Source organism: Chionomys nivalis, chromosome X (assembly GCF_950005125.1).
Source record: "Chionomys nivalis chromosome X, mChiNiv1.1, whole genome shotgun sequence".
Taxonomy (NCBI): domain Eukaryota; kingdom Metazoa; phylum Chordata; class Mammalia; order Rodentia; family Cricetidae; genus Chionomys; species Chionomys nivalis.
In genome coordinates, this window is record NC_080112.1 from 128,772,967 (window position 1) to 128,790,030 (window position 17,064).

The window sequence follows — 17,064 nt, forward strand, 5'->3', positions numbered from 1 at the left end:
AAAATGTCTTGTTAAGTTGTGTGATGTATTGGTAGCATTTGAGAATTGACTCTATACTCTTTCATTACTTCATAGGACAGAGGTCTATTGATACAGACTCTGAGCTTCCTCTGGCCTATCACCAGTGCAGAAGGCCTGACCTCTGTTTGGTAGTCACTGTCATTCATTTATGATGCTTAGATTCAGACAGCCTTCCAGCCTTTACCTTTGCAGTGCTGTGAAAGTTATTCAGATGTAAGTTTTCTTTTTCAATTTTAGCTGGAGCTAGAGTCTGTCAAAGCCCAGTTTTTGGCAATGTCAAAACAAAACCACTTGCTGAATGAAAAGATGAAAGAGATGAGTGATTACCCATTACTGAAAGAAGAGAAAGTGGAGCTTCAGGCACAAAATAAATTACTTAAACAGCAACTGGAAGAGACTAGGAATGAGAACTTACGTCTCCTAGACCGTATGTCTTTTTTTCTGATCTGTCTGTTTCTGTAACTTACATTAGGTGGGGATTATAGAACAACTTCGTATCTGTAAGGAAAGCTTACATTGGAAGAATCTTTTAAGATCCTTACATTGGCGCTGCTTTCTTTTTGCTTGCTATTATATAATTAGTAGTTTCATTTTAAGTAATATTTGTTAAATAACTGACTCTGTGTGTGACTTCTGGGTTCAAGCCCTCTGACTAATTGCCTCAGTTGAGCTAGTAAGCACTTGGAGCGAGGCAGGGAGAGGAGGTTGAATTATAGTTATTTCTACTCTTAGCCTTGATCTCCAGGTACAGCAGTCTGGACTGCTTATATACTGTGCATCTCAGGCACGAGAACTCACAGTCACTGCTGGAGGCCTCCCATTAGTGCTCTGTGCCTGTGCTTACTCATTGTACCTCTGGAAACTTGTTCCTCTCCCAAGCCTCCTAGTCCTTATAGAGCACTAACATTGTGGCTGTGTTTCTACTACTCTCTCCTTTATAATTACCCTACAAAGGCACATTTTATTAATGGGGTTCTTGGGTGACCCAAATGGAGAGTACCATCAGCCTTATTTCTATAGCCTGACTGCCATGGGCTGCTGTTCAGATGGGGTGAAACCAGGGACATGCACTGACTGGTGACAAATAGGGACTTCTTTCTTAAAATATCATCTGCATGTGGTAGAGGGAAGAGATAGGCTATTGAGTTAATTTAAGAATTTGAAAGAATTCTTTAACTTAGAGGGCTCCTGGAGGAATAAAGTTATATTAATATGAATTAAATGATTTTATTCTGAAATTTGTGAATCAGGATTGTTCTTAGGCCATTTAATAGAAGTGGTAGAACATTAATTGCATGAGTACAAAGAAAGGAAAATTTAAACCTCTTTAAAGAACTGCTTTTTTAAAAAGTGAAATAAGCAATTTTAAGATTGATAATAACTAGGAATGTTTTTCTTTTTTTTCTTAAACTTTCTTAGGTATAACTCAGCCACCTCCTGAGCTTTTGGTTTTTCAGAAAGAATTACAGAAAGCAGAACATGCTATGGCACTAGAGCACAAGGAATTTGAAACTCATAGGCAAGCCCTGCAGAAACAGCTACAGAGTGAAGTGAGTCTTGTTCCTTCTTTTTGTCTACTTATGCCAGTCTACTTTGTAGTAGTTATAGAACCTTTCGATGTGCCACACCAGCGAAAATCAGATTTATTTGAATATAAAGAATTTCTCCCCCAACATTGCAAAGGAGCCTTTCTCATATAAGAAAATTCTCTGATGTTTCTGACTTTATATAATAGCACTGAATGAAAAGTAAATTCATCTAGCTGTAAACTTCTCAGAGGTCCTGGTAATTCCCACCATGAGTTTCTTGATTCCTGCTTTGTGGCATACACACATCCACCGTGTCTCTTTAATTGCTGTCTTCGTGCAATAGAATAGCTAGCTGTTTTTAGACTTAAATTGAAAAGGGAAGGAGGGAGAGGTGGCACACATATTTACTCCCAGCATTCAGACCGCAGAGGCAGGTATGTATGTGAATTCTAGGACAGCCAGGGCTTCACAGAGAGACCTTGTCTCAACCAAAACTTGTTTGGATGTTGTTTTAATAGAGTTCTTCCTATTGGTTTTTGGTGTAAATGCTTCTTCAAATTGGCAAAACAAAGAATAGAAGCACAATAAGAGAAATTTTCTTTCTGAAGCAAACTGTAATTGGTTTGTATTTATTTCTTTGGCTCTTTTTCAGATTGAACATTCTACACATTTAAAGGCCCAGATATTAGACTACGATGCTTCTGTTAAAAGGTTAACCATTCAGGTTGCTGATTTAAAATCACAACTAAAACAAACTCAGACAGGTTGGAGACTCTTTTAAAAATAAATTGCTTATTAATTGTGTGTGGGTATGTGTATAAAGAGAGAGAAACAGACACATAGAGCACCAGAATACTGTGGCATTCCGGTGGAGGTCACAAGACTTACCTGAATTGGTTCTCTGCTTCTACCTTGCTGAGACAATGTGTCTCTTTTTTTATGTATGTATATATTATTTATTTTTATTTATTTTTATTTTTTTATTGAAAAAAAAATTTTCCGCCTCCTCCCCGCCTCCCATTTCCCTCCCCCTCCTCCCGCCCCTCTCCCCCTCCGCCCACTCCTCTTCTCCTCCCTCTCCAGCCCCAAGAGCAGTCAGGGTTCCCTGCCCTGTGGAAAGTCCAAGGTCCTCCCCACTCCATCCAGGTCTAGGAAGGTGAACATCCAAACTGTCTAGGCTCCCACAAAGCCAGAACATGAAGTAGGATCAAAACCCCGTGCCATTGTCCTTGGCCTCTCATCAGCTCTCATTGTCCGCCATGTTCAGAGAGTCCGGTTTTATCCCATGCTTTTTCAGTCACAGTCCAGCTGGCCTTGGTGAGCTCCCAATAGATCAGACCCACTGTCTCAGTGGGTGGGTGCACCCCTCGTGGTCCTGCCTTCCTTGCTCATGTTCTCCCTCCTTCTGCTCCTCGTTAGGACCTTGGGAGGGGTTGCACTGCCTTCCAGGATAGGTAACCTGTGAGCTACCTGCTGTTACAATAAGAATGCAGATGTGTGCTACTGAATCCAGCTCTTTTTCAGTATACTTAGAATATTTTATAGCTGTATAAAGTATCTTGATCATATCCATCCTACTCCTTTTTCCAGCTTCTCCCTTCTGTCAGTATATCTTCCTTTCAGCCTTAATCCTCTTTATTTCCCTGCCAACTCAATGTTTTCTTTCTTTCTTTTGTGTGTGTGTGTGTGTGTGTGTGTGTGTGTGTGTGTGTGTGTGAGACCCTGATAAGGCTAACATATTTTCCCATATTTTTATATAGTTTTCAGTAGACCTGTGTGTAAATATATAAGAGAAACAGGATAGTTGGGTGCAAAGAGAATTACTTCCAGAATTGGAGACCTATTTTTGTTTTGGTCTTTAGTTGAAGTTGTTTGATCTCGGGCATAACACTTTAGAACTTCCTCAAGTTCCTAATTTATCGTGGGGATAATGGTATCTACTGGGCCACAGTGAGCAACGATGGAATGATAGAATGGATATTGGGTATGAGCTGGTATATGAAAGCCCCTCAGGCACTACTTACTGCTAGTGATTTGTTATTATGTCTTTACTGTGGATGTCTCTCTCTTCTGCTTTCTTCTTCTGTTGCTTTTGGGTCCAGTGTGTATTTGTTGCCCATTCAGCTTGTTTTTCATCCTTCCTTGACCTGAGCCTTCCTTAGTTCCAGCTTGGACTCATGTTTCTCATTAAGTCCCTTGTTCCTTCCACCACCATTGGTTTTATTTCTATCTCATTATTCATTTCGAAACTCTTTTTCAGTTTCTCATTTTTCACTAGCAATTGTTGGCCAGACTGTCTGCCACTGAAAATATAGGAGTTTTGTAATGTGGAAGTAGATCAGCAAAACTAGGGCCCTCCTGCTGTCCACACGCATGGACTTAGCCCATTGCACATAGATCAGCGAAACTAGGGCCCTCCTGCCGTCCACACGCATGGACTTAGCCCATTGCACACTTGTCTTTGTAGCATCATAAGGAAGTGTTGCATGGTAAGAGGCAGCATAGGTATAAGATTTATGCTAGAAACTCTCAGCAGCTCTAGGAATTGTTGACCATGTGGCCGCCATCTCAGGAAAACTATCCCCTTTCTAAGTAGAAAGCAATGAGAATTCGTGGCCAGGTTATCCGACACTTAAGCTTTGGGGGAAACTATGTTGGCGCCAAATGTGTGAGTTATTCATGAAACAAGATTTAGTAGATGGATATACTACAGTTCGGGTCTGGCTAGACTTTGTATCAAGAAAATTATATATTTTTATTTCTCATCTACATGTAGGTATTTCAGACTCATTTTTAACAGATTGTGAGATTATACCATGTTTATAAAGGCTTGATATATGAAGTTAGCTTTCAGTCAATGTTAATAGTTATGACTATGGCTTCAAAAACTGTTTAATTTACAAGCTTGTTCTTACTACTTTAAAAATATTTTTGAGCATAATTTAATTTTATTCACAGCTTTTTCTTCTCATTTCTCATATTTTCTTTTTGTGACCTGCAGCCTTAGAGAATGAAGTGTTCCGAAATCCAAAGCAGTCTTTGACCCTTCATTCCCTGAGTGGTCTAGTAAGTGGCAAGATGGCGCCTCACAATGGGGATACAAGTGGGGATTTCTTGAATGCACCTCTTGAACAGAACAAGGTTATGGCAGGTGCAGTTATGTCAAGGGTCCTACCTTATGCAAATACAGCAACAGAGGCTGGTTCCCCAGACTCTGACCTTGAGTTCTTAGCCAGTAGCACTAAAGCCAAAGTGAGAGAGCTAGAGCAAGAGGCTGAACGCTTGGAAAAGGCTTTCAGAAATTACCATCGAAGAGTTACTCGGAATCCTACTGTGAGTCCTCAGCCAGCAAAGAGTCCTTCATCTGTATACTCACTAGGAGCTCTCAGAAGCATAGCTTCCAGTTCCATGGACAGACATGTTTCTGCAGAGGACAGAGTTGTCTCTGAACAGCCTCTTGTGGAGGTGCTGAAGGAAGAAAAGAGTGACGTGTCTAGAGCGTTCATGGGCAGTGTAGCTTCACGGCATCGCAGGACCTCTTCCTCCACACGCCTCTCCTCTACACCCCATCCAAAATCGAGAAGAAGCCTTGATAATGAAATGTATCTAGAAGGTAAGCCACTGTCCAGAGGGTTGTGACATAGATGCTTTAGACTCAGGCAGTATACTGAATAGAGAGCTTGGAGGAGCCCGCTCCAGCAGTGCTGGTATTCTCCTCCTGCCATACCGTGGTTAGCAGTGGTAGCCTTCCCATGTCATGGGGTTGCTGTGAAACTCGAAGCACAAAGGGTGTTAAGGTCTAGAGGTTTTTTTTGTTTTTTGGTTTTTTTTTTTTTAGCATACAGAAGTATTGCGGGAACAACATGGCCTTTATCTTGCTGATTAGTTTTGTGTGTTCCATGTTGCTTATACAGTTTGAGTTTGGTGCTTGATTCATCTTGAATCATTGCCTTTGTGGATCTCATACATCAAGCTTGGCTATTTTCAAGGATGGCATAGGATTTATTTTCAACTTAATAGAGCTTTTAAAAAACCACTTTGAAGCCGGGCAGTGGTGGCGCATGCCTTTAATCCCAGCACTTGGGAGGCAGAGGCAGGCGGATCTCTGTGAGTTCGCGGCCAACCTGGTCTACAAGAGTGAGTTCTAGGACAGGCTCCAAAGCTACAGAGAAACCCTGTCTCCAAAAACAAAACCAAAACCAAAAAACCACTTTGATACCTTCTCTATGCAGTTTATGACATACTTGCCCCAATTCCTTCTACCTCGTAGGTCTTGGTAGACTACACATTGCTTCCTCCAGCCCTTGTCTTGACAGAGCAGCTGGGTCACATGTTGCTTCCTCTAGTCCTTGTCCTGACAGAACAACAGCCCAGCCATCACCTGTTCCATCTAGGCACAGTTTCTCTGATCCTTCTTTCTCTAGTGCTCCAGAGAAAAATGCCTGGTAAGTTATTTTCTCATCAGCTTCTCTTGACTTACGCTACTGACCTACTGTTTTGACTTTCACTCCTTTGGCCTTTTAAGGCAATATTAAAGACCATGTGGCAATCTGGAATTTACAGTTAGATTATAAAATCATTTGTGATCTTTAAAAGTCATCTGAATTATGAAGGAGAATAATTGTATAAATAAAAATATTTATAGGTCTGTGAATGGATTTAATTCATAAAGATACACAAATTAAATAAACTTTGTGAGAGTAAATAAATTTGGCTCATTTTTTAAAACTGGAGAACTTCCACGTATCAAAATATCATTTAAAAATATGTTTTGAGGGCAGGTATGGTGGCACACACCATTAATTCCAGCAGTCAGGCAGAGGCAGATAGATCTCTGAGTTCAAGGCCAGCTTGGTTTATATATTAAGTTCCAGGACTGCCAGGACCATCTCAAAAACAAACATCAACAAAAAATGTTTTGGCATTTAAAAATAAACAAGGTTTCAGTTTGTGTATCATTAAAATAATTTCTGAAGTAAGTGGGCTCTAGGGTATGATTGTCAAAGTAGAAAGACATGCATGTTTTTTAGAACTAGGACAGTGGGTCAATTGAGTTTATGATTCAGTGGCAAGACCACAGCAGGAGATCCTGAGTCCCTGCTTCGGGGCTCCAGCTTGGCACCTGATGTTTAGGAATGGCTACCTGTTCAGATTTGAAAACTGCAATTTGGGCCAATCATGGTCCTAGAGCATTTATATTCTTTAACATTTTTATGTTGTACTTTTTTTTTCAGACAGGCTCATTTGTTATGTTGCCCAGGCTGGCTTCAAACTTGTAGTGCTCCTCCAGCCTGTCTGCCTTTCTGAGTCCCCATGCACAGCTTGTATTGAATTTTTTTATGAGAAAGCCAGAAAGAGCATGGAGACCTACAGTAACAAAGTCAGCCCACTTTGACACATAGTTGGGCTTGTGGAGTTACATTTTCAGCTGGTTTGTGCTGATGACATATGGAATTTGTCTTTTGAGAAAATGTCTTGTGGTTAGTGGAAAACTACCCGAGGAATGGTATCGAGAGTACAATATTCTTTGTTAAATGGAGCAGTGACTACTTAGGGCATGGGGTGGTAACAAGGGACGTGGCTGAGTAAATATAGATTAGTTGCCAAGAACAGTGCTTGGTGGCAAGCTCAGTCCTCTGGAGCCATTCTCGCTCCCACCACACACACGCACACACTATACAACTGGGTCCTAGAGCCATTTTTTATTATTATTTTTTAATGTGTATGGGTATTTTGTCTCCTTCTATGTGTGTGTACCATAAGCATACCTGGTGCCTGCAGAGTCCAGAAGAGCTTGTCAGATCCCCTGGACGTGGAGTTTCAGGCTATTGTGAAAAGTCATATGGGAGCTGGGAATTGAACCCAGGTCCTCTGAAAAAGCAACTACTGAACCATCTCTCTGGCATGTAGAGCCATTCTATATAAGTCAATGAAAAAATGAGTTTCAAGAGCATGCTTGCTTATCCCTATTATAATCCCAACATTCAAGAGACTGAGACAGGAGAATTACCATGAGTTTGAGGTCAGTCTGGGCTACATAGTGAGTTCTAGGCCTATCACAGAGAACCAGTCCTCTCCCAAAATTGGAAGTTTTGTAAATTATTTTCAGCAACCAAAAAACTTTTGTCACCCTATTCTCTTGTCTTTTATGTTACTAACACTTTATATTCATGTATTTTATTTTTCCAATCCAGTTTTTATCAAAGACAAACTGAAACTCAAGACAAAAGCGAATTTTCAAATGTGGACAAGCAATCTTTGAAAGATAATGAGGAGTATGGACCACCTTTCAGATGTAAGCTTTGAATATTAGGTTTAGTGTGTATGTATGTGCATGGTTATACATGTGCTGTGGCACCTGTGTGGAGGTTAGAGGATAACTTCAGATGTCATACATTATCATCCACCTTGTTTAAGGCCAAGGTGTTTTTATTCATCATTATATATTGGTATGCCAAGCTATAGAGCCAGTGAGCTAACTAACAGAGTCCATCCCACTCTAGTCACACTGGGGTTATAGTCACATGTGGAGATCCTACAAGAGCTTGTAGGAGTCAGTTCTCTTGTCAGGTCCCAGGCATGGAACTCGGGTAGTCAAGCTTATTGGGAAGCGTCTTTACTTGGTGAGCAATCTTTCCAGCCTTGATTCATTTTTCTGTCACAAAGAATTTTAGGTTGCATTTGAGTTTCCTTTGGAAAAAAATGGTATAACATAGTTTCCAAGTTAAAACTAAGGCCATAAAGTGAATCTTTAATATTTCAAGGTTGGGGTTACTTCAATTTAAAAAAAAATAAGTAATTTTCTCATTGTTCATTCTTTTTCTTTTCTGTGGAATGAAATACTTTCTTTAGCTTATACTGATAGAATGGAAGTGAAAGAATGTTCAAATGGATTGGGGCAATGGTTCTGTCTGTAAAGTGCACCTGCATAAAAGCTGGGCACGGTGGTGTACTCCTATGGTCCAGCACTGGGGGGCTGGAGACAGCAGGATGCATGGGGCTTCACTGGCTAGCCAGCCTAGCCAAATCACTGACCTTTCAGGGTTGAGTGATAGACTCTCTCACAAAAAGTAAGGTGGAGAGTGATTGAGGAAGACACCAAACATTGACCTGGCCGCCACATGCACACACAAAAATTAAGATGAGAGACAAGAAAGTGGTGGCCTTGGACTATAACCATGCCTTGGACTGTATAGGGTCCTTCACCTCTGAGACTCTTTCCAGCTTGAGAATTCTTTACATTTGTATATGATCTATCATTTGGGCATGTTGTTTTCATTTCAAATCTGAAAGAACCATTTTACATAGTTAAATGAGAAAGTTTAGTAAATTTTGTGAATTTTTTAACTCTAGTTAATAGACTTTGTTAATTCATTAAATTTTTTCATTCTTTGAGAATTTCAGACATGTTATATATAATGTATTTTGACTATAGCCACTGCCTACTCTCCTCAAACTTCTTCCTGACTCCCTGTTGCCATGTCTCCCTCCCAGCTTCATAACCCAATGAGTCCAGTCAGAGTTGTCCATATGTGCATGGGTGTAGGGTCATCCACTAGAGCAGGGGCAACTTAGTAGGAGCCTCTTCCCTACACCAGTAGCTTTCAGCTACCAAAGCTCCTCAGTTAAGTAGTGGGGCTTTTGAGTCCCTCCTTCATCTGTGCCAGGATATTGACTGCTTTCGGTCATTAAAATATTAATATTGAATTCAAATTATTAAAATTGAATTTATTATATTAAAATTGAATTCAAAGGATTTTATCTGCAAACCAAATGAATTCTCTGTTGAATGATGAATCTAGTTTTTTTAACTGAATATCATTTTTAAAATAGAAAGAAACTTTGAAAATTGAGCATCTTGTAAGTGGTTGTACTAAGACCCCTGTAGGGGAGGGCCCCCATTTGCTTTTAGTGCAGCTTTAGTGTTCCATGGTTAGATCTATCTCCACTACTCCCTAACCCTCAAGCACCCTCCACCCCTGCACTACATAGCCCTTCTTTCACTTTCTGCTGTTACTAAGGACTCATGCATAATTAGTTACACCTCATGTGAATGCAGGGAACAAGCCAGAACAGTTTGAAGCAGAAGGACTCTACCCTGCAGGTGACATGCCTAGCATAGATCTTGCTGCAGCTACTGTGCCTTCCAGACCAATTTCATATGACTGCCCAGGTAAGTGATTCTTTTCTTAAACTATCAGTAACCAATAGCCACATGTTGCACGCTGATTTGTGTGCTCTGTAAATTATTTCCCGATTATTAAAGCTCTTCTGTTATTACATTTACTTATTTATTTCATTAATTGTGTACACTGGTGTTTGTCTGTATATGTGCATGAGCATACAGATGCCTGGGGAGGCCAGAAGAAGACATTGGACTCTTTGGAGTTAGAGTTACAGGCAATTGTGAGCTACCTAGTGATAGGTTCTGGGGCCCAAATGCTGGTTCTCTGGAAGAGTAGCAAACACTTTAATTGCCAAGCCATTTCTCCAGGCCCAACATTAATTGTTCCTTTGTTTGTTTGGGTTTTTTGTTTGTTTCTGTGCATTTGTTTGTGGAGGTCAAAGGACAACTTGTGGGAGTCAGTTGTCTTGGATCAAACTTGGATTTGGTAGCAAGTACATCTACTTGCTGAGTCATCTCTCTGGCCCTATAGGAATTTCATAAACATTATTCAGAGATTTGGGCTTGTGGTATTATCATTATAATGGCATTCTGAAGGAAGTCTTCCTATGTGGCCATGTACAAACTGCTAAGGAAACCTGAGAGTGAGACTTCTCATTAAGTCTTTTTAAAAAATGTTTACTTCGTCAGAGTCAAACAGTGCAATTATGCTTTTCCTTTAAGACTTCTGCCAAAATTGTTCCGTAAAGAACCTTATCCATAGAAATAGTGGTAAAAACCTGAATTAATGGTCAAGTACCATTGTATATCTTTAATATAATCACATTTTAGTATTTAGTGTCTTACTTCCCCTATGTCATAAGTTAGGATAGAAAAACTTTATATTTCAATCTTCAGAAATGTTGGTATCATTACATTGTCACTGATCATCAGACTTCTGCCTGGCCAATGCTTCTTTCTCTTCTTCAGCTTCTCCACTTCTCTGTCAGGTGGTAGAAGGAGCAGAGAGCAGAACTGAGAGGAGGTTTGTGCTTTGTTTCAGCCCACCCAACAGCCAGGCACTTTTCTTCTTGGCCTCAAACTTGAAATGTCTTACTTAAAGCCGCCTCTTAGAGCTGTCCAAACGGGAACGCCAGCATCACCTCCCATCCACCACATATACAGTCTCTCCATAGTAGTTTCTTGGTTTAAGCCACAGTACTCAGGAAGATGAGGAACTATTGAAAGGAGCAAGTGATTTTGATTATACTCACTCCTGAGTAAGTGTGCTTTGGAAAATAATTCATTTAACTAAACTCAACCAAGCACCTTCTCTCTGTTGGGCACTTGCCTAGGGGCTGGATACAATCAGTGAGCCAAACCAAGCTCCTGCCTTCATGGAGACTCTGGGAAAAAAAAGGGGATGGGTGCAGTGAAGGAGTCCAGCAGGCCATCACGCATGCCCTTGATAGGAGGCACAGCAGCCGTGTTTACAGAACTGAGGGAAGGAACCAAAATAATAGCTAAAGGGAATCAGTGAGTAGCTGCCTTGAGATGTATAGAAGACCACATTGGTGGCTTTTTAAATAATTAGTAAGAGCATTGGTATGTGTTGATCACTTGAGACATTCTCTTATATTCATCTCTGCCTCTTCATCTAGGCACAAAGAAGGTCAAAATGTGGTGTTCTTGAAGTACCTAATGCATATACCTCTGGTCTTGGCTTTTGTGCCCAAAGAAGTTTCTGCACTTCCTCTCTCTTTCCCCTTTCCCCTTTTCATCTTCTTCTGGTTCCTCTTTTTCCTCTCTCTCAGCCACAGTCCTATTTTGTTATTGCTATTCCCTTTGGGAAAGTAGAACCATTTGAACTAACCTCTCCTCCATCAGCAAGGAGGGACAGGATAGTTGTGCCTGTGGAAGTGTGAGTCTCTGCTATTTTAATTTTATGACAAAGCTAGGTAGGTAGGTAGATAGACAGACAGACAGACAGACAGATAGATAGATCTGTGCTGCCATTCTCTTGTCAGCAAAACTCCATTCCTGCTGAGCATTTAAAATAAGGGTCTGAAGTCCTCTGGTAAACCTGTGACATTGTCGCTGATTGGCATTGTTTGAGTGAAAAATGTAGGTCATGGGCCAGAGCTAAAAGAATGGCCAGCATCATCATCTTTGAAATTGAGACTTAAGGATGAAAAGGGAGCAGACAATATAATTGCCTCTCTAAGCCCATAGGGAGTGGCACTATTAGGAGGTGTGGTTTTTTTGGAGTGGGTGTGGCCTTGTAGGAAGTGTGTCACTGTGGAGGTGGGCTTTGAGGTCTCATATTTGCTCAAGCCACACCCAGTGTGACAGTTCACTTCCTGTTGCCTAGGGGTCAAGATGTAGAACTCTCAGCTCCTTCTCCAGCACCATGTCTGCCTGCACGCCACCATGTCCTACCATGATGATAATGGACCTAAGCTCTGAAAATATAAGCCATCCCAACTAAAAGTTTTTCCTTTGTAAGAGTTGATGTGGTTGTGGTGTCTCTTCACAGAAGTAGAAACTCTAGCTAGGACAATGGGCCTTGCTCAGAAGAAATAGAAGTGGGGAAAAATAAGCACACTTGATGTTCTAGAAAGAAGATATAAGATACTGGCATGTTTATGTATCACTTGGAGGGTAAGGAGGACCTCACAGAAGAACTGTCTCTGTAGCAGCAAGATGAATTGTGCAATCACATAAGCCCTGGTGGCTCAGTGGACATGGGATAAGTATGTTGCCTGGGCTTCCCTTGAACGTGTGGACTCAGATTCTTGGATTGCTAGCGCTATACTTGTGTGTGTTTGTGGTCTATCTAGACAAAGATGATGAAAAAAACCAGTATAACTTTGGGAGGAGAAGGCTAGTGTTGTGGAATTTCTCTATGCCTGTGACAGAAAGTCCACTAAAAACATGGTTGTGAGGCTGGGAAGAATGGTTGGGAATGAAGAAAAACATGGAAATGATTGAGGGTTAAGATGTCCCTAGGGAGGGGCTAGAGAGATGGGCCCAGTTGTTAAAAGCACTGCCAGCTCTTCCAGAAGATCCAGGATTGATTCCCATCAACCCTATGGCAGCTCATAGCCATCTGTAACTCCAGTCCAAGAGAATCTGACACCCTCTTCTGTTCGTCTCAGGCATTGCATACACATGGTAGACAGACACATGTGCAAGCAAAACCAGCTGTACAATTGAAAAAAGATGGTCCCTAGGAAGGACCAGGATCAGTGCATAGAGATGTGACTAGTGACATAGCTAGAGTGGTGACAAGGATGAAGCAGAGGAGGGAGTTCCATTCTGTTTGGTCCAGGAATGACTTGAGCATCTTTTTAGGAGTAAGGAGAAAGGGTTTTTAAATGGTTATGGAAATAGGGGCTAATGATTCTGAAAACAGAAGAAGGATTGTACTCAAATGTGAAGGTAGAAATGCAGGATTTGCTATGGAGAGGCTGAAGCAGGGAGAGAAGAGATGAGTGAAGAGGATATGGGATAGAGGGAGAACAGTTGAGGTTGTTTGTGGTGTGCTGGTTTATATCCAGGAAAGTGAAAGTCGGGGTATGTTGCTATGGGTCAGTCTGGGGGATGGAAGACAATAAAATAGAGCAACAGCTTACAGTAGGTCATCAGAATCAGTAGAAAATCAAGTGGGCCAGCAGAAGACCAAACGTGAAAAATCATATTGGCAGCTACTCAGTCCATTTCTTTTTTTTTTTTTTTTTTTTTTTTGTCCTGTTAGGTGCTGGTCAGAGCCAAACTAGAGAACAAGAGGGAGAACAACAGCTATGGGAACTGCACATGAAAGAACGGAGACAGAGAGAAGAACAAAGGCAGTATGAACGGCAAGAAGCTCTAGAGAGGGAAAGAAGAGAGCTGGAAAAACTAGAGCAGGAGCGGGTAATCTGTCACTTATATCCCTGTACAAGTTTCTCCAGTGTACACCTTCAGCAAGTACGTTGAGCTCAGGGATTGAGCCAGTAGTGCTGTGAGGTTAGAGAAGCAGCAGGTAACTTGAAAGGCATTCCCTCTCCTCTCCTTGTTGTGCTTGCCTTCTGAGCATCTGAGTTTTGAAAAGACGTTCACATGCAGTCTCATCTATTGCATCTATTGTGTGACTTCCCCCTGTACACACATTCCAACAGAGCCAGCTATCCAGCCTGGAAGAGCTAAGGTAAGGAGGTGCCTCTAGTCAGTCTTCAGTGACTTCTGTTCACGCACATCTTCTTTGTCTACCTCTCTCCTTGCCTTCCATGTTCTGATTTTAGTACTAAGCAGATGGATTACTTTGGCCACTTAACATGCCTTAGAAATGTTTCTTGGCTACCCTTCCTTCCTTGAAATGATAAATTTGTCTGATGGTAGCAGTGACTTCCATTTAAATACACACACATACATATTTCTCTGGTATGCAAGTTGTACTTCCAGGATAAGGATCATATTACTATGATTTGTAGACACTGAGAAGCTTTTAAAACATGTTCATGTATTTCTTATTTTGGCTCTGGCCTGTTTCCAGAGAATGATTGAAGAATCACTGAAGGTTGAAATAGAAGAAGAATTAGAAAAAAGTGTTCAAGAACAGAAAGACAAATCAGCTCCTGATGAAAATCCTTTAGAGAAATACATGAAAATCATCCAGCAGAGACAGGAGCAATCACATGCAGATAAGGTGCCTATGCTATGCATAGTAATGTGGGGTGGCAGAACAGAGGGTAGTCACTGGGGAGGCTTAGTCTAACACCTTGGAACATGTGTTCTCTGTTGAAGACAAAAGATTAAAGGCTAAAAAGTGAATATTTGAAATGGAACCATGAATCTTTAAACATATACTGTTGACAAAATTTTGGTTTTGGTTTAGGTAAAACATTGAAAAGATTCTGATTTGTCATTTTGTATCAGTTGGGATGTCTTATTTGAAAACAAGCAGTAGTGATGTATCATTGAGTTATGAATTGTGAAAATTATTCCATCTGAATTATGAGTATTGAAAATACATGCATTAGATTATTTTGATATGCTTGCTAAATTTGACTTTAAAGAGGCCTTTTATTAGGCTCTTATATATATTTCCAGAATAATTGAAGAAATCAAAGTGTACCAATTCTTGGGTTTCTGCTAAGATCTCCTGCTAAGATCAGGTGTAAAAGCCTCTGTTTCATGACATTTAACTTGTTTCAAAATTCTTCTTTCCCCATCCTGTGGAAGAGCTCAAAAAAATCAGCCATAGAATACTCACTAGTGGACACGATGGCACCTAGTGACAAGGATGAAAGGTATGATTTCCCTCAAACATTATGTCCTTCAGGCGAACCATTATTGCTCATTTTGTCAGCTAAAAATGATCAGGTAGTTGGGCTTGCCTTAAATTACTGAATCAGTAAAAATGACTGACTTTTGAAAGTTGGGCATAGTCGTGTACGCAGCATTCAGGAGACTGAGGCAGGAAGATCAAGAGTTTGAAGTCACTTGGGTTACATAGTGAGTCTTTCAAATAATTAATTTAAAAGGGATGGAGATTTAGCTCAGTTAGTAGTGTTTAGCTAGAATGCGGGGATCCCTGGGTTCAGTCTCCAACACCTCTTAAAGAAGGTGTGGTGCTGCATGCCTATAATTCCAACACCCAGAGGTGGGAGCAAGAGAAATAGAAATTTAAGGTCAGTTTTGGTTATGTAGTTTGGGACCAGCCAGGGATGCATGAGACCCGGCATTGAAAAAACACAATGAAAACAATACTGGCTTTTAAAAGTCCATTGTGATTTTCTTTGAAATTGGCCTTGATACAGTCCTACAGTATGAACATTGTGACGGTCTAGAACAGTGATGCTCAGCCTTCCTAATGCTGCCATCTTTTTTTATTCCTCATGTTGTACTGATTGCCAATCAAAAAATTATTTTTGTTATTACTTCATAACTAATTTGCTACGGTTATAAATTGTAATGTAGGTACCTGTGTTTTCTGCTAGTCTTAGGCATCTCCTGTGAAGGGGTCATTTAACACAAACTCCCCCCACCACACATTCCCCCCATAATGACCCACAGGTTGAAAACAACTGATCTAGAAGTTGGAATGAATTTTTTAAATATCTTATTTTTCTTTTTAGTTCTCGAGACTTTTCTCATGAAGAACAAGATGACGTCTGGTAATCACATTAGCTGTCTAGCTTTTACATTCAAGAAGTCATGTAATAGTATTCTTATTTTTCTGTAATTAAAATTGTCAATAAAATATTTGTGTGTCATGAATTTTTAACGTGGTTTTAATTTGGTACCATAATGTATGAAACAACAGTAACAGTCAGTTGAACCCTTCCACCCTCCTTTTTATTGTTTGGAGACAAGTCTGAAGCCCTGGCTGGCATTGAACTCACACACATTCATCTGCCTCTGCCTCCCTTTCAAGGCACGCAGTGCATTCACATTCCTTTCTTTAGCTATGGAATTTATTCATTATACTAAAATGACACTCCCCTCTCTGGTTTTGTCTTAAGTTACACCTATTCCACCTATTCGAAAACTTAGCTTGTCTGCCCCCAGGCCTGCCTTTGCTAAGTTTAAGCTGAGTGCCTCGTGCTCTGTACTTTGGCTCTGATGTGTAAAACAGGAAGTCATCCATCCAGCAGAGTTTTTTCCCTAGACATGAACACAATTTTTTTTCCATCGTAATGTCTATAAGTATTATTTTGCTATCTGCTGTGGTTAAATGTGTAGGTCTTCTGATATTCTTATGTTGGAACTTAAACCCTAGTGTGGTAGTATTAGGAGGAGGGCTTCTAGGAGATGATCAAGGCATGAAACCAGAACCCTCTTAAATAAATGACCTCACTGTAGGCCCATTTGCCTCTCAGATTTTGGGGAGACAGCAGCTGTCCCTTCCAGATGTACCAAGAACTTGATCACTGTATAAGCCAAGGCCTGACCCACTGAAATTGCCAGCATTTTGTTACTCAGCTTCTCAAGTCTCCAGAACTGTAAAGCAAAACAAAAAAGACCCAAACTTAGCTGGGTGCTAGTGGTGCATGTCTTTAATCTCAGCACTTGGGAGGCAGAGGCAGGCAGATCTCTCTAAGTTTGAGGCCAGCGTTGTCCACATAGTAAGTTCCAGGACAATCAGAACTACACAGAGAAACCTTGTCTCAAAACAAAAAACAAAACGACCAAAATTCCTTCTTTATAAGTTACCTGGTCTAAGATATTTTATAGTAGGAGTAAGCCATCATCTTTACTGTAGTATCCTTGACCCTTATTTATAATGAGTGGACTTACTGATTTTTTTTAAGTATGTAGGCTTCCCCTATAACTTTTCATTTTTTTCCCAAGACTGGTCTTCTCTGTGTAACTGCCCTGGCTGTTCTGGAACTCACTCTGTAGACCACGCTGGCCTTGAACTCGGAA

General features: G+C 40.7%; 1 protein-coding gene across 3 annotated transcripts in view; it reads left to right on the forward strand.

Moving 5' to 3' along the window:
- The window catches only part of Ofd1 (OFD1 centriole and centriolar satellite protein), a 55,751-nt gene extending 39,575 nt beyond the window's left edge, over nt 1-16,176 (forward strand). For all 3 annotated transcript variants that reach the window (XM_057759039.1, XM_057759038.1, XM_057759040.1), the window contains 11 exons: nt 259-448; nt 1,441-1,571; nt 2,203-2,314; nt 4,552-5,163; nt 5,821-5,995; nt 7,745-7,845; nt 9,610-9,723; nt 13,412-13,569; nt 14,189-14,341; nt 14,878-14,945; nt 15,774-16,176. In XM_057759039.1, the coding sequence (XP_057615022.1) occupies nt 259-448; nt 1,441-1,571; nt 2,203-2,314; nt 4,552-5,163; nt 5,821-5,995; nt 7,745-7,845; nt 9,610-9,723; nt 13,412-13,569; nt 14,189-14,341; nt 14,878-14,945; nt 15,774-15,816 (1,857 nt within the window). In that variant the 3' untranslated portion in view covers nt 15,817-16,176. The remainder of the gene's footprint in view (nt 1-258; nt 449-1,440; nt 1,572-2,202; nt 2,315-4,551; nt 5,164-5,820; nt 5,996-7,744; nt 7,846-9,609; nt 9,724-13,411; nt 13,570-14,188; nt 14,342-14,877; nt 14,946-15,773) is intronic.
- Nucleotides 16,177-17,064: the final 888 nt, after the last annotated feature.